This window comes from Balaenoptera musculus, chromosome 18 (genome assembly GCF_009873245.2).
Source record: "Balaenoptera musculus isolate JJ_BM4_2016_0621 chromosome 18, mBalMus1.pri.v3, whole genome shotgun sequence".
In the NCBI taxonomy this organism is placed as follows: domain Eukaryota; kingdom Metazoa; phylum Chordata; class Mammalia; order Artiodactyla; family Balaenopteridae; genus Balaenoptera; species Balaenoptera musculus.
In genome coordinates this window covers 8,886,848-8,912,582 of record NC_045802.1, presented here as the reverse complement: position 1 = coordinate 8,912,582, position 25,735 = coordinate 8,886,848, and the positions used below count along the sequence as shown (strand labels likewise).

The following is a 25,735-nucleotide window of genomic DNA, read 5'->3' as shown; positions in this document are numbered from 1 at the left end:
AAAATTAATAAGAACACACACAGAAACCAAACAGTTATTTGAACTAATGCTGCCTGACAGGTGAGCTATTTTCTTTTGGGCTAAATTATAGTACTGAGCTGCATTTAATAGATTTTAATCAAATATGAAACATACATTATGAAAAATGCTTCAAAACTAATATTATTAGTTCTACCATCACTTTCTACTTTTATCCTCGCTTCCCCTGGTCCTATTCATGTTCCACTCTGACTTCCAAATCTCTCAACGTCACCAGTCAGATCGTAGTTATAGTTACAGTTAACTTATAGTTTTGACTGGAGACCAGCAAGTTCACAACACACGCACGTACGCACACACACAGAGAGTCATTTATAGAAATAAACTAAAAAGAAGAATGCAGAGAACCATTTTTTCCCATTATCACAGCTGCTGAATATAAGGATTGATATATTAACTACGTAAAAATTGCTTTAGTTCTAAAACTAAAGGTAGAAAATTTTAATCCACAAGAGCATTTTTAAAATGTTAAATCTTTTAGGTATTTTAAGGTCAGTTATAAGTGGTTCCTTAATAAATGAGTCTGCTTATAAACTGTCATATTCCTACAAAAATAAATACAGTGTATGATCATTCTCATTGGACAAGGAAGAGGTAATTCTTTTCTTTACAGGAAGACTTCTTCACTTTAGGGTATGTCTTGTTGCAGGAGTTACTGCACAGACACCTTGTTTGAGGAATTTAAAATATGATCCAGTTTATGTATGATTTTTTTAGGAACAGATTATTTCATAAGTTATTTAGGTGTTTTTTAGAAGCAAACTTGCAGAAAACAAAGTCTAAAACACCAGAATTGCTTTTGAAAAAAGTACTGAAAACTGAGGTGTGAGGATTGCGCAAACAAGTCTGGAGGCTTACCCAGACTCTACAGACGGAGAACTTATGGGAAAAGAGGGCAAATTTAAGCCACAGCTGAAATGTTAAATTCTGAACGTGCCCTGTGGTGAGAAACGACCACCATTTGTGGTCACATGTTGGCTACTGCCTTGGCAGTGAGGTTGCAGCCATGGCATTGCCTGGCCCTCTGACCTTCCCTCTGAACAGATGAGTGTTGTGAAATAAGCTGATAGGCGATATTTGTTTAAGAAACCAAAATATTTTAGGATGCTATCTTAAAAAAATCTACTCTAAACATAGAGGGCTTTATATCCTAATATTTTTGTGACTGAGATATTACTGGAATTGAGACTATATTGCTAAAGTCATAAAATATTTATTTGTGCTCCCTAAAAAAAAATACCTAGATTTATCCAGAGGAATGCAGTGTGATATTTTAGGAGAGGGCCATGCAATGAAATAAATGTGACTAGGATAGTTCAAACCAAGTTCACTGGGAGAAGGGCAGTGAAGAGAGCAAACTTTTATTACTCTCATTTCTGTCAAATGAATCTATGGTCTAAGTCATAGATTCTAAATACATTTTTAAAAATCAAAGAACAGAAATTTATTTTTAGAATGTTGAAATACCTGAAAATAAAACAACACTCCAGAGAAAGAGACTCTTATAAAAAATGTTATTTTGGTAATATCCAATAGGATAAATAAATATTACTTAGTATTGCTAACATCAAGAAATAAACCAATGGAAAATCAGACAGTTTAGATTATGTTCATCTGATATGACTTTTATGGAAATTAACGTATATATAGAAGAAAAATTTTACTACTAAGATTATGGAAAACGAAAGCTTTAGACATGAAATGTTATCTACTATCTTTATAAAAGAAAGAAAAATATTAAAGAGAAACTTGCCTCTTTAAAAAGCATGTTCATTTTAGGTTGATTGAAAGTAGATGTCTTCTAAAATACTGTTCCTATTAATTTAGAACCATAACAGGTTGGAATTTACAACTAATTTACATTTATTCCCTTCACCCTGTAGCTCAAGATAGCTATTTAAAATGCAATATTTAATTAAAAGGGACAATCAACAGCCTATATCAGTCCTTTCAAAAATAAACTTGTGACATAAATAACAGCAAGATCCTTTTTGACCCACCTCCTAGAGAAATGGAAATAAAAACAAAAATAAACAAATGGGACCTAATGAAACTTAAAAGCTTTTGCACAGCAAAGGAAACCATAAACAAGAGGAAAAGACAACCCTCAGAATGGGAGAAAATATTTGCAAATGAAGCAACTGACAAAGGATTAATCTCCAAAATTTACAAGCAGCTCATGCAGCTCAATATAAAAAAACCCAGTCCAAAAATGGGCAGAAGACCTAAATAGACATTTCTCCAAAGAAGATATACAGATTGCTAACAAACACATGAAAGGATGCTCAACATCACTAATCATTAGAGAAATGCAAATCAAAACTACAAATGAGGTATCACCTCACACCAGTCAGAATGGCCATCATCAAAAAATCTACAAAGAATAAATGCTGGAGAGGGTGTGGAGAAAAGGGAACCCTCTTGCACTGTTGGTGGGAATGTAAATTGATACAGCCACTATAGAGAACAGTATGAAGGTTCCTTAAAAAACTGAAAATAGAACTACCATACGACCCAGCAATCCCACCACTGGGCATATATCCAGAGAAAACCATAATTCAAAAAGAGTCATGTACCACAATGTTCATTGCAGCTCTATTTACAATAGCAGGACATGGAAGCAACCTAAGTGTCCATCGACAGATGAATGGATAAAGATGTGGCACATATATACAATGGAATATTACTCGGCCATAAAAAGAAACGAAATTGAGTTATTTGTAGTGAGGTGGATGGACGTAGAGTCTGTCATACAGAGTGAAGTAAGTCAGAAAGAGAAAAACAAATACCGTATGCTAACACATACATATGAAATCTAAAAAAAAAAAAAAAAAAGTTTCTGAAGAACCTAGGGGCAGGACAGGAATAAAGATGCAGACGTAGAGAATGGACTTGAGGAGACGGGGAGGGGGAAGGGTAAGCTGGGACGAAGTAAGAGAGTGGCATGGACTTATATACACTACCAAATGTAAAATAGATAGCTAGTGGGAAGCAGCCACAAAGCACAGGGAGATCAGCTCGGTGCTTTGTGACCACCTAGAGGGGTGGGATAGGGAGGGTGGGAGGGAGACACAAGAGGGAGGAGATATGGGGATGTATGTATACGTATAGTTGATTCACTTTGTTATAAAGCAGAAACTAACACACCATTGTAAAGCAATTATACTCCAATAAAGATGTTAAAAAAAATAAAATAAAATAAACTTGAGCCGCCTTCTCTCGATTTCTAATACATAATAAGCTCTTTCTTGGGAATAGCTTTTGCAATATGGGGAGCCTTCATTAACCCTTTCATCTTAGTCATGAAAACATTTCTTTCAATAAATTATAGAACTGAATGACTCCACTGAATGACTAATTTACATAGCTAGGGCAGTGGTTTTAAAAGTGTAATCCATGGAATCCCAGGAGACACATTTCCCTTTCTTTTTTTCTTTTCTCAAGGTTTGGGCAAGAGAAATGTAACATTTTTACATTGCTTCCTGTGTTTAGTTTGGTCTCAAAATGGCTGAAGTGCTCACAGTTCATACCTGTCACAAACATTTCTAGAAATTCCTTTAATGTATCTTTATTATTTTCAAATCCTGCTCTAATACTTCGTTATAAATTTCCAGGCAATTAAAAAAAAATTTCCAGGCTATAACTACAAACCATTCTCCTAGTAGAATGAAAAATCAACGTAGCTGTAAACTTAGAGGGAATAGGCTATCTGCTGGGGAAAGATAGGCCATTTTGTATTTCCTTAGAATTTACTCTGTTCAAATATTTGCAAAAACAGGCAGCTCTCAATTATTCATACATGAAGAGTAACCTTAATTGCATTTGCCAGTGACCAGTACCTTCCACTTAAAGAATTCATACCTGCTTCCACACACAGTTGCTATGGCTTTGAAGCAGCCGGATGCGAGTTGGTAGGAACCAGTGTAGCATCGGTCAATTGCCCAATTGAAAAGATTTATTTGGTCAGGATTTAGTTCCAATAGCAAGACAACAACTTCGCAGCCAAGTTGATGAACCTGAACACATGGAGGAAAGCAATCATTCACGCTTAATGAAAGATTATTCAAGGGAAAGACACAAAATCAAGCTTAGTGAATACAAATTGTGTAAAAGGAAAGTGAACACTAAACATTTATCTTGATTAGTTTTTATTCTAGGAGTTCCTCTTTAAGAGGATGCAATGTTGCAACTGAAAACTGAAATGTATAAACTAAATTTGACTCAGTGTAAATCTGTCATATAGGGTCCACTCATTCTCAATTTTTAACTCTGAAAAGGTGATAAAGACTTCATTGGCAATGTTTCTTTTTTGTATTTAAAATAGTTTTGAAAAATACATGTATTTGGTTTAAAAAATTTAAATATATAAAAGGATAGCCTTCATGAATGCAAAGTCTTTTAATGAAGAAGATCAGAGGGAATATGTTTATGAGGCTTGATCACTAAATATACGGTGTACAGCTTAGCTGGCAATCTTTTAAAAAGAAATACAATATCAATAAGCTCTTTTTAATCAGAGACTTTCATATGAAAAGATCATCATACTAGATAGAATTAATAGGATCATTAACTGATGATTCTTGAAGCTACTGTTAAATGCTGGATGGTCACATTTGTCCAGGACAAGCCTGGTGTCTGGAGGCTATATTCCCCTCAGAAAGGATCATTTTCCTGCCTCTTCCTGAAGTTGTCCATTCTCCTGCCAGTAGCAACAAGGTGGAGAAGGAAAGATTATGCCTTGTTTGTTCTTATATTATAGGGTACGGGCCCAGATGGGAGCTATATTCTTTTCATTTCTTTTTTTTTGCTTTTTTTTAAACTAAAAAACTTTATTGTGTACCAAAATTACCGTTTTTTAAAATTAATTTTTATTGGAGTATAGTTGGGGAGCTATATTCTAATTGGATGGTCAAATATCATCAACCTAGTTCCCCACGGGCTTAAGTACTTAGAAGCAGATAAAAGCTGGTGATACTATTGCAAAGGACTTAAAAATAACATCTCATTAAAAACTTAGTTCAACTTGAAAGAAAATCAGCAAGTTTTTACTGTGCTTCAGAAACTTTATAAAATGTAGATAGTACATAATTCACAAGTAAATGGTGAGTTATGTTAACTAAACACACTAGTGTGAATACCAGAAGAAACCAGATCACCAGCACCACTGAAGCCTGCTTTGTGTATTCTCTTCATTACTAGCCTCTCTCTTCCTCAAAAGTAACCACTATCTGGATTTCTACCACCATTGGTTAGTTTGAGCTGTTTTGAACTCTGTGTAAATAGAATTATATAGTATATAATTTTGTGTCTTTCTTTCACTCAACTTATGTTTAAAAGTCATCAACATTTATTCGTTTTCATTGTTGTATAGTATTCTAATTTATGATTGCTCCACAATTTATTCATTCTACTACTGATGAACATCTGGGTTGTTTCCAGCTTTTGACTGCATAATACTGCTTTGAATATTTCTATACATTTCTTACATTGCACATACTGGATAACCTCTTTTGTAAATTGCTTGTTTAAGTCTCTTGCTCATTTTTCTCTGAGTGTCTTTACCTTATTTATTTGTAGAGGTCCTTTATATAATCTAGATAAGAACTCTGTTGGCTTTATGTTGCAAATATCTTTTTTTACTCTACAGCTAGCCTGTTTACACTCTTAGTTGTGTCTTTTGGTGAACAGAAGTTATTAATTAGTCTCCCCTTATGGTTAGTAATTTTTGCATCCTGTTTAATAAATCTTTCCCTAACCCCAGGGATTAAAATAGCCTCCTGTTTTATTTTCTAGAAACTTCAGTTTTTCAGCTTTCACATTTAGATCTACAAACTATTTCTTTTTTTTTTTCAATTTTTATTTTATATTGGAGTATAGTTGATTAACAATGTTGTGTTAGTTTCAGGTGTACAGCAGGGTGATTCAGTTATACATATTCATGTATCTGTTCTTTTTCAAATTCTTTTCCCATGTAGGTTATTACAGAGCATTGAGCAGAGTTCCCTGTGCTATACCGTAGGTCCCTGTTGGTTATCTATTTTAAATATTAGCAGTATGTACATGTCAATCCCAAACTCCCAATCTATCCCTCTCCCCCCATAACCATAAATTCGTTCTCTAAGTCTGTGAGTCTGTTTCTGTATAAACTATTTCTTCTTTTTCACTTGTGATATCTTATTTTTTCTTTTCTAAAACATTGGCTAGAATCTTTAGTATAATGTTGATAGAAGTAATGAAAATGGGCTTCCTTGGTCATTCTAAAGACCAAGGAAGCCCATTTTTTTTTTAAAGACACCCTTTATCAAAGACACCCTTTATCAAACTAAGGAAGACACCCTTTATCAAACTAAGGAAGTTCTTTTTTATTCTTAGTTTCATTAGTTTCTCTCATGAATGAATGTAGAATTTTATTAAATGCTTTTTCTGCATCTATTGAAATGATCAGATGATATTTCCTTCTTGAGACTTTAATATAATTAATATACAAATGAATTGAAGGACATTTGAATATTAAACCAATCTTGTAGTTCTTGAATAATCCCAACTTGATCATAAGGAATCATCTTTTTAATATATCACTGAATTCAATTTTCTAATATTTTGTTTAAAATTTCTGTATCTATGTTCATGAATGAATTTGCCTTTTAACTGTCTTTCTTGTTAAATTCTTGTCAGGTTTTAGTATGAAAGTTATTTGGGTCTCATAAAACATGTTGAGATATGTTTCCTCTTGATCTGTTTTCTCTTTGAGGATTTGCATTAAATCAATGCAATCTGTTCCTTAAATGTTGAATTAATCCATAAAGCCATCTGGTCCTAAAGTTTTCTTTGTGGGAAGACTTTCAATTATACATTAACTTTCTTTGTTACTTATATGACTATTCAGATTTTCTTTTCTTCCTGTGCTGTGTTTTTCTAGGAATTTGTCTATTTTATCTAAATTTTGAAGTTTATTGGCACAAAGATGTTCATATGTTCTCTTATTTTTAATATCTGTAGCCTCTGTAGTGATGTCCTTTTACATTTCTGAGGTTGGTGACATACACCTTCTCTCTCTTAATCAGACTTGCCATGGATATACTAATTTTATTAGTCTTTTAACAAATTCAACTTTTGGTTTAAATGATCATTTCCAGTAATTTTTTCTCTTTAATTAGTTTCTGCTCTTATCTCTATTATTTCTTCAATGCACGTTTTTTGAGTTTGATATGCTATTCTTTTTCTAACTTCTTGAAATGGATGCATAGGTCATCAGCCTTTTTTCTTTCCAATATATGCACTTAAGGCCATATTCTAAGCAAGGTTTTATTTATAACCCACAAGTTTAGTATGTAGTGGTTTCATTATTCTTCAGTTAAAAATATTTTTCACTTTCTATTTTTATTTATTCTTTGACTCATTGGTTAACTGGAAGAGCATTTCTTAATTCTTTTCTATTATTGATTAGTAGCTTAATGCCACTGTGATCAGAGAACAGAGTCTGTATCTTTCAATCATCTGAACTTTGTGGAGACTTGCCTTATGGCCTAGTTTATAGTCAATTTTGGTAAATGTTACTGTGCTTTTTATCCTGATGCATCATAGTGTAATGTGAACAACACATAAGCCTACAGTTCTGAGGCTGATGTGTGAAGAGACTGTGCTGTGAACAATGCTTAGACAGGTCAGTAACCCAACTGCGGCAGGATAACCAAGACATTTAAAAACAATGTATTTTTGGCTAGTACTTACTCGTAAATCTTGACAAGCCAGAATGTTGTCAAGCCACTTATACAGGTAGCCATCTGGGGAAAGGCCCACATTGTCAAACACTGGGCCACAGCACAACACTGCTGACATTGCCTGATGATAAAACAGAACACAACCTGGGATGACTGAATGGTACACAACTGACTTTAAAACACATACTACTAGATTTATAAATGATGAGGGTCTTTTTTTTTTTTAATTAATTAATTTATTTATTTATTTTTATTTTTGGCTGTGTTGGGTCCTTGCTGCTGCACACAGGGCCTCTCTAGCCGTGGCAAGCGGGGGCCGCCCTTTGCTGCGGTGCACTGGCCTCACACTGCAGTGGCCTCTCCTCCTGCGGAGGATGAGCTCCAGGCACGTGGGCCTCAGCAGTTGTGGCACGCGGGCTCGGTAGTTGTGGCTTGCGGGCTCTAGAGCGCAGGCTCAGCAGCTGTGGCACAGGGGCTTAGTTGCTCCACGGCATGTGGGATCTTCCCGGACCAGGGCTTGAACCCTTGCCCCTGCATTGCAGGCGGACTCTCAACCACTGCGCCACCAGGGAAGTCCCGATGAGGGTCTTTTAAAGCAGTTATTTCCACAAGATTTTAAAGTATTCCTTAGTAGATTCAATAAAAAATACCAGATTCCCAATTTTGTCTCTTTTTATAAGAGTTAAAAATCCATAAATTGAATTTTGTAGACATGTAATTTTATAATAAATCTTTATAATTAAAGGCTGAGATATTCAAAACAAAATGACCATTTCACAAGACTTAAAATAAACTTACCATCAGTGACTTCAAGTGAATGAATTCTGCTTATGATAAATATAGCTTTTCAAATTTTGTTTTGATGACAAATATTTAACTAATATACTGAACCGACAAACTTGACAAATATTTGACTGATGCACTAAATTTGCAAACTATGAAAAATGTAGAAATAAATAATTGTGATTCTTAAAGATAAAGAAAATGAAGAATATGAACTTTAGTTCCTTTGAGGTGGGGAGAAAGCAAGAGAAGGGAAGAGAAGGGAAGATCTTGATTCACTTTGTAATCCGTAGGTCCAAATGATTATCAGGGCCATGGCTTATATTAGCTCCATAAAGTCAAAAGTCAACTTGACAGTTAGCAACTCCTGGTATATATGACTGAGACAATATACAGTTAGTTTTATAAAGGAAATTAAGCTGTAAGGAATAATGGTTCTGAAAATTTTGAACAGTCCTAGTAGCGCAGAAACTTATTTCTGGAAGTCTTCTAGGATAGGAGGAGACTAAAAAGGGAATATATATATTTTAAGTTGGAAGTTAATTGGCAAGGCAGTTACTTAAAGGGTAAATAAGCAAAAACTATGGTTTTCATATAGTAGAAACCTTAGATAAAAGTGGGATCTTGGAAAGGTTCGCATTTTGAAACTGTGAACACAATCGGAATATTTACATGTTTATACATAGCTATCTATTTTGTTTATGTACGGATATTTTAGAATTTATAAAGTAAGCTTATGTATTTATATACATGTATATGTTTGGTTTTTTTTTGCATGTGTGCTTATATTTTATCATGTCATATTATATTATTTATTTTAATCTTATTTAAGGCATGGTTGTTTAAGGAAAGAGACCATGAATCTGACAAAAGTCATTCATGAGGCAAAGGTGACCTACCTTTAATGCACAATACTGGTATCTTGTAATCTGATGATTTCTATCACTATAACGATCCAGAGGAGTGAACATAATGCTGAAGGGTCCTGCCCACTGGCTAAATAAGATGAAAAGATGGTGCCTCAGGCTTTGCTGGGGGAAGAGAAATCTTCGGTGGTGAACTAGAGAGAAAACAGAGCTAAGAGTCTACCAGACTGAAAAATACAGTGAATACAGTTTACGTTGCTATTATGCATGATTCTTAAGTTTTGGGGAAAGGAGTAATTTCGTTTTCTAACTCAAGTTTTCTTTATGTAATGAAATATGTATTTAAAAAGTCAAGCTTAATTTTCTTTCCTCTCCTCGTGTTTCAGTCAACAGCACCTTGTCTCAGAGCAGAAAGCAGAGATAGAAAATGGACTCACAGACACTGTTTTCTAAGCATTATCTAGAAAAACTGCAACACCTTCCACTCGGCTGCTGATTACATATAAAACGTTCTCTTGACTGCTGCTGCGTTTTTAGGAAGAAGTGTGAAATACAACGGATAGACTGTCTATTTCAAACAAACATTCTTTAACTGAAGAAGCTAAATCTTAATTTAGGGTCATCAAAAATGAGGAGGATTGGTAAGAATGTTTTACAACATCATAATGTTAAATCATAATGAAAAAGTAGAAACAGATGAGCTGCAGCTTTTTGTAATTATGTCAAAAAATTTTAATTCCAGCAATTAATTTTTATACCAAACTGACCAGCTATTTTTATTCTCTGTGCTTCTAATATATGAAAAGGTTTCAGACCCATTTGTTCTATGAAAAAAATACCAATAATATAATTTCTTAGTCTATATAGAATTCTATATAATGTGTTGACTGGATAGAGACAAGAGCAGGAATATTGCTGAGATTATATGTTCAGAGATTAGCACAGTGAGAATGAAAAACTAGAGCCTCTGCGAACTTTCCCCTGAATTACTTCCTTTCTATGGAAATCATACAGGTTCATTTTCAGATGGGAACCAAAACAAAGAACAGAAATAATGACGAGCACAAAGCCAAAGTTAATTTCTATTGTTGCCCTTCCAACTCTGTGCCGCATGCCCACGATCTGTTCCAAGGATTTCCAAACAAATAAACGATCCCATCCCAGACCTGCAAACAGGTCAGTAGGTTTAAAGAGGAAAGCACAGTAATGAGGAACACAGATGATATTTCAAGCACGAAAGGTAATTTGCAGTGATGTATCACTGTACCTGGAACGCGCTGAATCAAGTTGGCAACCATGGCACTAAAATGTGCCCGGATATCTTTAAGAATTTCCACTTCTTTATCATTTTCAGCTTCTAGGAGCATGCGGGTCAGGTCCACGTATTCTAAGAACAAAGCTCCAAGGGCTAAAGTATCCCGTTCTAAGGCTCCATTGGTGCTGGAATAAAAGGAAATTAAACTTTTAGATGATTAGTCTTGATGTCAAAGTAGTACATGCTTCATGGAAAATAAGATTCACTGTCAGAACTTGCACACTAAATTTGTCCTTGACGAATATGCAGTGTAAACAGAATATGAAAAAAACAAGGTTTTTTGGACTTTTCTAAGTAAAAGTTAAAGGTAATATATTTTTTTATAAAAAAAAAGAAAGAATGAAAAAAAGAGAGGCAAAAACATCAGTTTGGTGAGGAGAGATCAACTCAGTAGAATTTCCACCTTACCTGTCACTTATTACACCAGCATCAGCCAGAAGTTCAAAAATTCGAAGTAGCTGTAGCCTTAACAAGTCTCGCCGTTCTCGGCGTTTTTTGTTCTGTGCAGAAAGAGGTAATACCACTTATAAACATGGGCACAATAATGTTAACTATGCTTTAAAGGAAGATGTAATCTAGTCATTTTCAATTTTCTAAACACAAAGGACAAAAAGTATTTTTCTTTCTTCCTAATCCTTAGAGGAAATGCTTGCTATCATAGGCTATAAGAGAAACAGATCACAAGTAGGCCAATAAATATCTGTAAGTTGGAAATGCTGAGAGTCAACAAGCCTCATTTCCTAGAGGCCTCCAGCAGCTGCTGAAAAACTAAAGCATCGGAAAGAAGTGGCAAAGGACAGTGGACACTAACAGTCCCACCAGCTCTGGTCACAGAGGAAACACTGTTCTTACTTCTGCTACTTCTTGTATCTTATCTACTACATGGGAAGCCTCTTTTTTAGTCTTATTCTATTTTATTTAATTTTTTATCCGGCTACATTCTAAGTTTATCCTTTTCAGAGTTCACTTCAGGGAAGATAATGTTGAGGAAAGTACTTTATACACCAGACGAAACAAATAATGTTGTTGGCTATTCAACCCCTTATAAAAAAAGCAAACTAACTAAAACCCCAGATTCAATCTTAACTCAAGCCTCTTACAAAAGAATATAATATCTTAACATACATATGACTATTTAGGTTGCTTTTCTTTCATAAGTTTAGGACTTAAAATCTTTTAAAATCAGAACCAGATTATACTAAATACTCAAATATCAAAAATTAATGAAAATAACAAAAGTTAAAATAGTAAGATTCATTGTTAAAAGCATGTTGGTATGTTTGTATTCTTTAGGGGAAACCATTGGGTATGGTTTAAATTCACACTACTGTCCAAATAAACCAAGGCATTAATTATTATTTTTTAATATATCTTTATTGGAGTATAATTGCTTCACAATACTGTGTTAGTTTCTGTTGCACAACAAAGTGAATCAGCTATATGCAAACACATATCCCCATATTCCCTCCGTCTTGAGCCTCCCTCCCATCCTCCCTATCCCACCCCTCTAGGTCATCGCAAAGCACCGAGCCGATCTCCCTGTGCTATGCTGCTGCTTCCTACCAGCCAACTATTTTACATTCAGTAGTGTATATATGTCGATGCTACTCTCACTTCGCCCCAGCTTCGCCCTCCCACCCCATGTCCTCAAATCCATTTTCTATGTCTACCTCTTTATTCCTGCCAAGGCATTAATTATATAAATTCAAAATCTTACCTCTGGTCTTCGTTCCAGAGCCTCTTTCATTAATGGATGAAGTTCTTCCACCAATTCTCTATGAATGAAAAAGGTGAGCATTTAGAATTCATTATTGTTGACACCAAATTTGTCGCAAAATACAGCCATTCAATCCCAAATCATCTGCTTTTTAAACTTTGCTTCTGACATCAAAATCTCCTCTGGCCTTTCCATTTCTGTATCATGTGGTGAAATGGAAATTGCCATTGGCTTGTACTTTGTATTATCAGTCTTAACTCCAGTGCTACGTATATAATTTGGGCTCAATACATATTTGTTGACTTGATTTTGATTTAATGTTCTGGAGAGTCTATGGCAAAAATCCCTACCTGAACAACTAAACCAACAATATTTTGTAAGTGCTTACTAAATTCAAAGCATTTTCCCACAGGCTGAGGGACTGAAGAGAAATAAAATTGATTCCCTAAACAGAAGAAATTTTCAGTCTAATTAGAGCAAAAGAAACAGGTGTAATAACTATGGCACTACCTTTGGGATCTGTGCTCAGAGGACTGTTGATTTTAAAATAAAGTCTTTTTGGAATTTCAGAGATGAATTCCTTTATTTGAGCTACATGATAAATGTAAATTATGGCAACTACTTTAATAGTGAGGTTCTCATCAAAATCTTTTCCCTTGTGTAGTAAAACTAAAAAATTTTATCATATTAATACATGTCTGATATTACATGTATATAATTCATCTGTCCCCATTTTCTCCAATTCTCAGCTTTATACGTGGTAATCTAACCAGCTGTCATCTTTAGGAACTGACTTCTGAATTGCTTTGTCAAAACAGACAAAATTAGGAGATCTAGCCTGTGGCTAGGTATTTTGTCTATAGTCTGCTCCATGTCTGAAAATCTTGTATTTTCTGGTAGAATATTTTGTGCTATTAGATATCACCCTCCAGGGAAATCCAAGGACACGAAGGTAAAAACTCTATGGCATTCTGTACTGAAGAACAGAAATCCTGTATTCCATTCCAGATTTCTCCAACACAGATGCTAGAATTTCTTCAAAAAATGGAAATAACACTAATGGTCTCCTTCATCTAATAGCAATCATTTATCAAATATTTACGTGCATTTTTACATTCAATCCTCTTGATACATCTATAAGATAGATTTTATAATTATACCATTTTTTTTAAAATTAGAGAGATACACTTTATTTTTATTTATTATAACAATTTTACAGGTGAAGGAACTGAGTCCCAGGGACAGTGTTTTCCAGACCCATGTGGCCAGTAAATTGCGTAATCTTAGTTGCTCCTAGGAGTACTCAGACGGTAAGATATGCAAAAGAGCCTTAGGTTCTTTGGGAAAGACATTAGGTAATTCCAGGAATTGTTTTTATTATCTTCTTGTAGTATTTCTGTATGACGCTTTGTCTTAACTAATTAATCAGTGAAAACACCGGTTAACTGGCACTCCAGTAGTCAGAACTCACAATTGCTTTCTTTAAGGATAAAATTTGACTCTATACTGTAACAGATCTTTTTCAGTTGCTTCTAAAACGTCTCGTTAATCTTTATTTTTCAGATAGGGTTTCTCACAGATGCTTGGAGCTTTCCCTTTTCTGTGTATAGGAAAAACTAAGATTTTCTTTGTCTTTATAGGTTTTCGTTGCTCGATAAAATCATCAGAGGCAGCCTGAAATAAAATTTTATGATGACTCTTTGAAAAGGCTTTGACACTGCCTCGGATGGAATGGTTATTTGATTAAAGGTGTGAAATGAGTAAGGAATCCAGAAAGTGAGACATAATGGTTCTCTTAAGGCAGATACAGCATCTTATAGAAAGACCAGCAAGCGTGACACACAACAGACACCCCTGAAAGTGTTCTGTCAATGTTTAACCTTTGAGAGTCTGTTGTGTAAGCGGCTGATGAGCAGACACTCATTATTTTGACTTTATAGCCTCTGAACAGTCTGGCTAACTGGGGATCGACACGGAATTATCTTCATTTACGGTTATCTAAAACAAAGCTTGCAAGTGAGAGAAAATCTGAGACGTAAAATCAAAGTTGCAACGTCTAAAAGTGAAATTCGAAGCAGTTGCAGGGAATGCTTGTCACATGCATGTCAACCAACGAGGACATAAAAGGAATTGTGCAAAGCCTGCAGACCTCCAGACACATGCCAGACACGAACTCAAACTTGAGTTAGAAGCAGGAACTACGATAGCAGCAGTACACAGGAGTTTAGAACAACTCATGAAGACTACCGTACCTGAAAACAAGGGAATTTGTCCTTCCAAATCCTAAAACTAAGGACTCTGTGATCTCAATGCCCTCTAGTCTCATCAAAGGCACCAACTGCTTTAACAGAACTCCCACCGATGGGGTGCCTATGGCCTGAAACAAGTTGTTAAAAGTGAAAAAGAGGTAACATGATAACTGATGCTTCTTTTAATCAAACGATGATTCCATTATAACAGTTTTAAATTAGTACTGAACCGCATCCCAAGGCACTGCCATCATTTCAGGAAAAAAAAAAACACACATAAATTTTAAAATAGCACAATGAATGCATTTTTTACCTGGGACACAAATTCTAAAGAACATTCGTATTATAATAGTCTTCTTTTTTTTTTTAAATACTTAAATCCACAAAACCATCTTTAACAAGATAAGTTAATCAAGACATGGTTTAAAGGTGAACACTCGGTGAGGAGTGAGAGAAATGTGGTATGTAGGACATGAACCAAACCTCAGGGTGCTAATAAATACAAGTCACTCTACGACCTTAGGCAAGTTTCTTAACTTCCCTTTATTTTCAGTTCCCCACTTGTCAGGGAGGAATAATAAATTATTCACACAAACGCTCAATGGAATTTAGAAATGTGTAGGATGAAAATCTGATCCCATATATTCCAGATGGCAGGCACAGTGCAATTCGCACTGTGAAATCTAGACAAACAAGCTAAAAAAAAACCTTACAGAATAATTCTTCTGAAGCATGTCATGTCACCTTGTTATCGTAGCTCACGGTACCATCAGGTGTAGTCGCCATTATTTCTGGAGTGGAAGCCCTTAAGTGTCCCGGGCTCATAATACTGGGTTTTGCGACTCCAAAACAAAGAATAAGGTAATTTCTCCACAATGTAACGTAGTTGTCTCCACTGCCGGCAGTGCTGGTTTTCTTGGCATTAATTGGGCTGCTAGAAATACGAAGTCAAAAACAAGAGTGAAACTCAGTTCCGGATTTTAGGTATCACTTATTAAATAAAGATCCTGGGAAGCGCTCCAACTGAGTTGAACAATTGTCTGTCAAGGACTGTCTGTCTGGACAGGGAATGTCTCTATTGGATGGAAAGTTGAATAGAACTTTTCACCAGGAAGGGGCTGAGATTCTATACTCAGACAATCATAATGATTATTAAGGGAGGAAAAAAAATTAGCTCTAGACAAGAACTTTTAACCTGTGTTTACTCAATGTGAAGACTTCTGTAGTAAGATGGTCAGAAACTAGAGAATTATATCCTGATCTCATATATAAAACGAAAATGTAAGAGGGCAAATGGTGAGACAAACAAAACAGAGGGAAGCGTAGGGGTCCCTTACTTCGGGTCCACCAGAGGCATCACGGACTGCAGCCGCGTGAAGGCGTAGGGCCAGGCGTAGCTGAGGGCAGTGGGGCAGTGCTTGGGCAAGTTCTCCTGCCGGAGAAAGCTGAAGAGGCAGAGGACCCAGGGGTCTTTGACAGACTGAGCGAAAATCCAGACATGGGAAGGGCTCTTCACATCGTAATGGCTGTTGACCAGGACGGCGTTCCACTCTACCAGCCACTGCAGGTCCACGCTGTGGGTCAGGGGTAAGGTCGCCTGCAGGTGCAAGAAGCAGGCGATGAACCAGTGCTGAACGGCCAGCTCCACGTCCTCGTCCTGCCTCAGCCCAACGCCCCTTCCTCCACGATGCTTTTCCCGTCCACCTCTGCAATGGGTCCAGCTCGGAACCTGAAGCACCCTTCCCACACCTCCCACGCCGGACCTGGGTTTGTGGTCACGGCCATTCCTATGGGAGACTGCAGGCAGCGGAAGTGCAGAGTTCAAGGGCAGGGGTCAATGTCGCAGAGCCCCACACACTAGTACCCAGGAGCTGCCCACTAAATACTTGTGGAACAAATATACAACATGAGCTAATTTGAACTTGACCATGGATTTGCCAACTTAAAATTCTGAAAAGTTATTAATCTCTGAGATTCATAAGTGTGTTATTATCCCTGTAATTAGTATTTTTTTTTTAAGCCATGATCTTGTTTACCTTTACTTGGACCAAAATACATTCTCCCTGGCTTAGGGAGATGGCTAAGTGCAATCTCTTTTATGAAGGGCATTTTACTAATGATTTTTGAGGTAAGATACCTACTTATTCTTGTCCTATGATATCAAGCCAAAATAATACATTCTAAAACATTTGGAAAGATATCTGTATCCACATTTAATCTATATTATATAGAGATATATATTTATATATTGATACCACATAATGTCTTATATTTCATTCTCTTTTAAGTCCAGAGTATCAAAGTTGAGGGAAGACCAAGTTTCAAATAATCTAGCTGTTGTACGTGGAGAGAAAATCGCCGTTACGTTTGTCAGGCATTTAAAGTGACCCGTTTTATCTGTTGGGTCTCCGAGTTCCCATGCGCCAGCGTGCTGCACCTGTGGCCTCCATGGTTAATGGGCTGAAGAGGCGCAGCTTCAGCTTCAGAGCCAGAGACTTAAGGCTCCAACACTGGCTCTGCCCAAAGCCCCTGACCTGGGAACATTTCTGAACACCCCAGAGTCTCTGCCTGCTTAATTTATGACTTGGAAATTATAATGCTCATCTCACTTAATCTTTAAGTGGATGACATGAGATAAGGGATGTCAAAACCTGGCACAAAGCAGGCACTACTTCCCCCCACGCCTCTTCTCCCCTTTCAGTGCATCTTCCTACGTGCAGTACTGCTGATCTGGTTACCCAGGCTCAAGATTCAGATTCTGATAAACACAGAACAAAATCACAGGAACAGAATATAATCTGTAGGGAAACAAGATATGTATATAAAACAATTACACCTGACTCTTCCATTCAGTGTCAAAACAATCTGAATTTCTAAAAGAAGAGGTAGAGGTATTCACTATCACTGTTAAGGTCTGTACTGCTTGGCTAATAGTTTTAGTAATTACCATGAATATTCCAACCATAAGCAAGAACAGGGTTGCTAAAAATAGGGATCTGTGTTCACTCTCGGTCAGAAAAGTTCATTAAAAAGCTCACAGGTGCCTTTAGGTTTTATATTTATTTATAGCTCTTTGTCAAATATGTTTATATTCATTTATAGTTATTTGATCAGAATATACAAGGGGCATCAGCAATGTGGATTCTGCAGATGTGTCCTGCCTCTCTTCAGCTATTTAGCTAAAATCAATCCAAGTCCCATAACTGTGCTTTACTAATTTTTTTAAAAATCAGGTAATTAAAATCAGTTCCAATTTTCCTTCTACTTCATCAGAAATTGAAAGCTGCCAATATGCTCTTTAAAACAAAGAATGTATTTGTGTAGCAGATAAACCTCTACTAGATTCAGAGTCCAGAGAGGGTCAAGTCCAGGCCCTGAGACTCTGTGTGACTACAGCCCTGCCCCTTAATGTTGTTGAGTTTCAATACCTATGAGGGTCAAAATAGATAATAAATGTGAAAGCACCTTGTAAACTGTAAAGCAACACATAAATATAGGTTATATAGCATTAAGTGTGATAAATAAAGCAAGTTAATTTTCTGAAAGAATCCTGAGCAATTCTTGAAATTGCAATTTGCAAAACTTCATCTATCTTCCTCAGACTCAAATTTTGATTTAAGTTTATCTGAAGGTCTCCTGAGCTAGTATTTGAAAAGCTAGTCTTGTTTCCCTAAGTACTTTTGTTTTGGTTTATTAACCTGACATAAAATCCCAGAATTCTTCCATATCATTTTTCTTTGTGTCTCTTTTCCAGCCAGGCCCAGAGCTTATACTTAAGAATTATCAGTAATCAAGATCAAACATGTACTTACTGAATCCGAAGCTGCTACGTGAATAAAACTTTCGAGAATGGAAGAACTTAGCTGATCCATGACATCAATCATAGGCCTGTCATCGTCCTGTACATAAAGGAGACGATTACTCTCCATGGGAAAATGAATCCTTCCACCCTCTCCACCGCCTTTGTCCAGCATGTGAAGCATAACAGCTTGCAAGGTAGTGATAAGGGTTTTCTCACAGAAGAGTGAGTGCCAAGGTGGTGAAAGGTAGTGGGTAAAACTCCCTATAATTCTGAGTTTAGTCTTACAAGTTTCAGTGGAAGATAATTAGAGCTCCAATTTGACATTGTACTGAAAAGACATGTACTTGAATGTCAAAAACTCATGCACATACACTTATTTAGACTGGAATCTGAATCTCAGTATCACACATTATTCACTGAAGTGTTCATGTTGTCATTAATTTTAAAAAATGGAAAAGCCACGAAAATGCTACTTACTTAAGTCACTGATCTGCTAAAATAACTGGTAAATTGTTGACTGTGATTGAATTTCAGTCCCAAAGAAACTGCACAGGAGACTGACCACACACTCTCTGTAGTATCTATGTTGTGCACAGCTATTTGGTAAAAGAAGCAAATTGGAAAAAAGCACAGGAGAGAGTATCTTACAGGAAATTCTCCTACATGATAGTGCGTATATACATGAACATGTGTGTTTGCCATCCTTTATCATAGAAAGGCTCAGAAGTATGAAATTATTTACTTAGAAGCCTTATAGGAAAGCTTTGGAATGTCCTTATTCACGTATGAATGAGAATGGTTTCAAAAAGATTGTGGCTGAAAAAAAAACAAACAACAAAAAACCAAGCTTGTAGATACAGAGACCGGATTGGTTGGTTCCCAGAGGTGGGGGGAGGGGTGGCAAAATGGGTAAAGGAATCAAAAGGTATAAATTTCCAGGTATAAAATAAATACGTCATACAGATGTAATGCACAGCATGGCGACTAGAGTGAACAAGACCGTATCGCACATTGATTGGAAAGCTGCTAAGAGAGTAGATCTTAAAAGCTCTCATCACAAGAAAAAAAATCCTGTAGCTATGAATGCTGATGGATATTAACTACTTATTGTGGTGAACATTTCACAATATGTACAACTATGGAATCATTATACTGTACACTTGAAACTAATGTTGTATGTCAATTATACCTCAATAAAAAAATTATACAAAAAAAAAAAGCTGTTGCTGGTCAAAGAAAGCACCGTATGAGAAATATTCTTAACACAGTCTGCTGGAATAGCAGTTAAGAACCTGGGCTGTAGAGGCATGTATATATGGCTTTCAATTCTAGCTCTGCCACATCCTAGTTGTTGATTTTGGGTAAGACATTTAACCCCCCTAAACCTCAGTCTCAGAAACTGCACTATGGGGAAAATAACAGTACCAATTCTTAAGTTATTGTGAGGGTTCAGTGAGATAATATGTATAAAGCACAGCTCACTGCCTGACACATACATGGTAATTATTATCGTTATTATCATAATTAGAGACTTAATGGAGGTTTATCAAAATACAGCATGTCCTAGAGATCCATTTACCAGATCCCAGAGATGTCCTAAAATACATCAGAAAGCTTGCTGCGGAAATGTGAACAGAAAGGATTGAGACACATTCGAAAATATTTTGTGAAAACATTGATCATTTTAAGGATCATGAAACCAAGATTAGTGATTTAAAACAAGAAAACAGAAAGTAGTATTTTTCTAAAGAAGTATGTGACGTAAAAAGCTGGTCCTTCTTTCATCAACTTGTGGATAGAGTTTGGCCATCTGTGCTGACAGGCAATGAAACTTAACATCTAAACAAGGGTGTACAGCCCTTGACTGAGTGCAGGAGAATAACTGGAGTCAATCATGGTTATTAGTCAGCTTACTTCTCCCGTCTCAAGTGGACATATTTTCTTGTGATGCCATTTTTCTACCACTATTGAGATTAAACAATTTTCAGTGAGCCAGACTGTTTGGTACCTTGCTCATTTTAAATGGGATGCATGGTTTTCTCAAGTTCATTCTCTAATATAAATGTAATATCTTCTTAATTCTATGTACGTTGAACATTATGAAAGAAAATGATCTATAACTGAAGCTTAAGATTCACTTCTTCACAAAGCACCACCTCTTAGAGAATCAGGAATGGTCTATTCTCTTGCCCTCAGAATATATGACTTAGCTCTTGTAGATCAACAGTACGATTTCATAATTAAAAACCCACCCTGAATCAAAAATTATTTGTTGACATCATGGGACATGAAAGTACATAAAATAGTAATGCATTCTTTACGGTTTTTAACCTAAACTTTGAAACTGTTGAAAGATATGAATTGGAAAATTCAGAAAAATAATCCATACCTCAGGCTGACCCAGGGCGATGAATAAAGCTCGAATTTCCTTGAGTATTAAAACAGACAGTTTGCGTGTGGCCACCTGGAAACTGCAGAGTAAAACCAGAGCAAAGCCTTCCACGGCATGGAGCACACTGCAGTGGGGACCTCGCTCCGAATGCATTCGGTGGCTGGAGCCATTGGCAATGAGCTATTGTGCAATAAGAACAACATTCTATGTTCAGAAAAACAACAGTGGAAGAAGAAGCCACTCTTCTATGTACATCTTCTGGCATGTTTGACCTTGTAATACTAAAATAAATTATACCAGCTTAGAACCAGACATGTCTATGAATTCATTATTATTCATGAAATATCATAGATCCCTTTTTATTTTCAGACCAACTGTCACTTTGGAATACCATCAGCCCTCTGTTACCTCTGATAAGGAATAACTTTTCAAAGGTTATTATTAGCAGGAATAAAAACAAAACTGCTTCCATCCAAACCATTTGAGATGACACTGTATATTTAATTAAAGTGTCCTAATTTGGCTTTACTTAAATTCTCTATAGAGAATTCTCTATTTTAAATTCTCTATTTTAGTTACTACTAAATTGAATTTTCAAACGTTGATTTTCTAATCAGACTTCTTTTCATGTTAGATTTTAATCTGGGTTTTGCATGTTAATGAGATGGGTTCTGAAAGTTCCCAAACCAAGTGAGTCTCAAACAAAAGCAAGCCAGACAACAGGGCAGATTCCATCTCCATTTCAGTCTCCCTTTTTCAAGCACAGGTAATCCTCGTTTTCCTCCCTGTCATCTTTTGGCAAGTGCAGGACACAAGGAAGGAGTAACGCCCTGAAGCTCATCTCTGAGGTTAGCCCATCTGGGATCCTAAACGCTATCACACTTCCCAAGGCTCGACATTCCTCAGATCCTCAGCTAAGCTCTTCTCCGTCCAGACCCCTCTCCGTCTGCTCATTGCCAACACCAAGTCACACAGCCCTGGTTCCCATCTGACAACACTCCTCCTCAACCTGCTCTTCAAAATGTTATCATTAATTTTTACCATTCATGACTGAGGCAGGAAAGAATAAAGAAACCACAAGACTACTTTCTTCTCTGGATATTGGAGAAAGCAACCAATTTGTTGGTGACTAGGGGGAAAAAACTGGTGGGCAGCTAACTTTTCTATATCCATATCCAACTCTATATCCGTATCCAACTCTATATCCATATCTGCTCTAAGTCATATCCAGATCTAGATCCATATCCATATTCATATCCAGATCTAAATCCAAATCCATATTCATATCCAAATCTAGATACACATCCATATCCAACTCTAGATCCATATCCATTTCCAGCTTTATATCCACATCCATATCTAGATCCATATTCATACCCAGCTCTGCATCTCTTCCCTACGGTCATTTGCTCTTACAAACAGATTTATAATCATAATTCTCTGAAAAAAAAATCATTTTCTACTCCGTAAATGGCCTTGCTAATGTTAATAAATCTAACCTGGTGTGGCATATGATGCCCAGAATTTCTTTCTTTTTTTTTTTTTTTTAACAGTATCACTTATGTCTTTTATTAGAGAAATATGGAATGCTTATAAATGAAATTAACTATAGGGGGTAAAATTCATATTTCGTATACAATTTGGCAATGGTAGTCCCACTGTTAGACAATTTTTTATAAAAGACAAAATTAAAAATCTAATAAGCTACCTTTATACAAAGTTGCTATATTTATGCCTTTACGTAGGAAAAAAACATTTATAATGCAAATTAGGACATACATAATCTTACAGTATTATACAATGTAATGAAAATAAAAACATAACACAAAATTTGTCCTTTATAAAATGCCCTGAATTTCTTGGTCACAATTTAAGCAGATGGAAAAACTTAGGGCCATCACTAGGAAGAAAGTTCCTAGGTAGCTGAAAGTAAGAACCACAAGGTTCTCTGGGCTGCAACTTATTTATATATATGTGACATCAAGAATATAAATTAGAGGGAAAAGGGTGAAAATCACCTCTGAATTTCTGATTTTGTTGGCTTGTTCGTAGACTTTTCCTTGAGTTTGTATGACCAGTTTCCACTGGGTGAGCAGCTGAAGCAGTAACTTGAGGGATGAATCGAGGAGCGTGTGATGCATGTCATTCACCTCCCGGAGCAGGAAGTTGGTAAAGCCAAACAGGACATCTTCCCTCCAGTCTGAGAAGTCAACAAGTAAACCCTGAAGAGAATTTTGCGCAATATGTCGCAGTTCATCGTCCATATGAATAGAGAGCCTGTGAGATGAATAAAGACAATGAAGTCATTTACTTTATTAGTTTTTCTTCTATATCTGTAAAGGAACATATATAAGGCCAGAGCCTTTTACTGTATCTGAAAAATGGGTCACTCTCCCCTAATATATTATTATAATTTTCACTCAGCTCCCCTAATGTTAACATCTTATATAACCATGGTACGTGATCAAAACTGACAAGTTAACATTGGTACAATGCTATTAACTAAAGTACAGATTTTATTCAGATTTCACCAGTTTTCCATCAATGTCCTTTCTGTTTCGGAATGCAATCCGAGATACCATGTTGCAATCCGAGATACCATGAAGTCTTTTTAATACATTACTGACTACAGAATAAATTAGTGTCAAACTTTACCACTTTTAAGGATGGTCCTGGAGAAACTAAGGGACTCATCCAGAAGTTCAGTGAAAATGAGTAATTAAAAGTTAGGCCAGTTGTCCTCAATTGGTTTTGTCCCCACGAAGGGATTTTTGGTAACGTCTATAGACATTACCGGTTGTCACAACGTGGAGTGTGCTCCTGGTATCTATGTAGTAGGTAGAAGCCAGGGATGCTGTTAAACATCCTACAATGCACATGACAACTCCTATGACAAAGAATTATCTGACCTAAAATGCTGACAGTGGCAAAGTTGGGAAATCCTGAGTTTGTCAACTGAAATAATATCAGTGTATTTGTGGTTTAAACCAGAACATCATAATAATATTATTAAATAAATCTCAACATTGGTATGGAGCGTTATAATTAACATCATGCCTTATAGATTCATTCATTCACTTATTTAATAAACAAATGTTTTTGAGGTCCTCCTAAGATTCAGGCCCTCCTAAGATTCAGCCCTTAGGATATGGAGTACAGTATGGCTGTGTTTACTGGGTAGGGTGTTAGCAAGAGCAAGGTATGAGACAGTCCTGGAGAGGGAGCAGGGGTGGTCCGGTGGAGGGTCTGTGGGCCACCCAAGGAGGCAACACAGCAGGAAGAGGTTAAGTGTGAGTGCTCTGGAACCAGAATGCCTGATCACTGCCTTGCCTCTGTCATGCATTAGCTATGTGACCTCATGCCAGTTACTTCACCTCTCTAAGCCTCAGAGCCTCATTTGGAACATGGGGATAATAGCTGTACTTGTATCTCATAACCTGTTGTGAGGTTCATTGAGATGATCTATGAACAGTGTTTAGTACCACACTGAGCATGCAGTAAGCACTCAGTACAGGTTAGCTCTTACTATGAGAAGAAAATGAACTGTATTCAGAAAGTTACAGGGGAAGTAACATGATTAGATTCACATCTGAGAAAAAAAAGTTAGGCAGGAATATGCAGGATGCCTTGGAGAAGTCACAAGACGGAGGGCAGAGACTGGCTGGGAGGTCATTGCAGTGACTCAGGCACCAAGTGGCGGGGGCCTGACCCAAGGCAGAGAAGTAGTAAGGAAGGGAGAGATGGAGAGCAAAGATACCCAGGAGATAGAATTTCAAGGACTCAGCAGCCTGGAATTGTTCAGTGTCAAAGAAGAAGCTGGCCAAGTCAACAGGGGCCCCCATTAAATAGGACATAATATCTTCAACCAACAGAAAAAGAAACTGTGAACCAGAGTGGTTAAGGAATTTCCTCAAAGTCCAGGATTCCAACCCAGGACTTCTCATCTTTAATCCAAAGTTTTCTACATAAAACAGGCCTGATACAGTTACATATTTTTGAATAGATAGTATTTCAAAAACTTGATACTGAATACCCTTCTTATTCTCTAGAGTATAAAGTACACTAATTGGTCCAAATTTGACAATATAAACCAGGCAAAAGCTCATTAATGAGCAGATATATACCAAGTCAGGGAAGATATATCTTCTGTTCCAAAAGCAAGTTAAGTTCTACAAAACTGCTGAGAAGGAAGAGCTGAGCTAATTCTTCAGGGCAGACTTGCTATTAAGTCTATAGCTATTAAGTAGGTCATAGTTGCTGAAATAACACACAGAGGTCTTTAACCGGGGCTTCTAGTTAAGGACTAAGGCAGGAATTTACAAATTTTCTTTGTATTTTAATCAGCAGCTCCATATTTTTTTCAAAAAATTTTATGTAGAACTCTAGTATATAGTACAACCGAGTTGTGGGACTTCCCTGGTGGCGCAGTGGTTAAGAATCCGCCTGCCAAGGCAGGGGACACGGGTTCGAGCCCTGGTCCTGGAAGATCCCACATGCCGCGGAGCAACTGAGCCCATGCGCCTAGAGCCCGTGCTCCGCAGCAAGAGAAGCCACCGCAATGAGAAGCCCGCACACTGCAACAAAGAGTAGCCCCCGCTCGCCGCAACTAGAGAAAGCCTGCTCACAGCAACAAAGACCCAACGCAGCCATAAATAAATAAATAAACAAATTAGTTAATTAATTAATTTATTTATTTATTAAAAAGAAAGAAACGAGTTGTTCTGGTTGAAGCTGGGTAAAGGACCTGAAGCCCCCCTGTGAGAGGAAACATTCCTTCAATCTACAGGCAGCTTCCAGTCACCTTTGCAGCCCATGGTTTGAAAACACTAATTTATGGAAAACACTTGAGGT

At 36.7% G+C, this 25,735-nt stretch overlaps 1 protein-coding gene across 9 annotated transcripts in view; it reads right to left on the bottom strand.

The window, feature by feature from the left end:
* FRY (FRY microtubule binding protein) overlaps positions 1 to 25,735 on the bottom strand; it is a 425,513-nt gene that overhangs the window by 87,181 nt on the left and 312,597 nt on the right. For all 9 annotated transcript variants that reach the window (XM_036831330.1, XM_036831325.1, XM_036831331.1 and 6 more), the window contains 12 exons: positions 22,903 to 23,161; positions 20,882 to 21,064; positions 18,503 to 18,589; positions 16,028 to 16,287; positions 15,435 to 15,624; positions 14,694 to 14,818; positions 12,442 to 12,499; positions 11,133 to 11,224; positions 10,677 to 10,849; positions 9,443 to 9,603; positions 7,771 to 7,881; positions 3,901 to 4,055 (listed from right to left, as the gene is read on the bottom strand). In XM_036831330.1, coding sequence (XP_036687225.1) covers positions 3,901 to 4,055; positions 7,771 to 7,881; positions 9,443 to 9,603; positions 10,677 to 10,849; positions 11,133 to 11,224; positions 12,442 to 12,499; positions 14,694 to 14,818; positions 15,435 to 15,624; positions 16,028 to 16,287; positions 18,503 to 18,589; positions 20,882 to 21,064; positions 22,903 to 23,161 — 1,854 coding nt within the window. The remainder of the gene's footprint in view (positions 1 to 3,900; positions 4,056 to 7,770; positions 7,882 to 9,442; positions 9,604 to 10,676; positions 10,850 to 11,132; positions 11,225 to 12,441; positions 12,500 to 14,693; positions 14,819 to 15,434; positions 15,625 to 16,027; positions 16,288 to 18,502; positions 18,590 to 20,881; positions 21,065 to 22,902; positions 23,162 to 25,735) is intronic.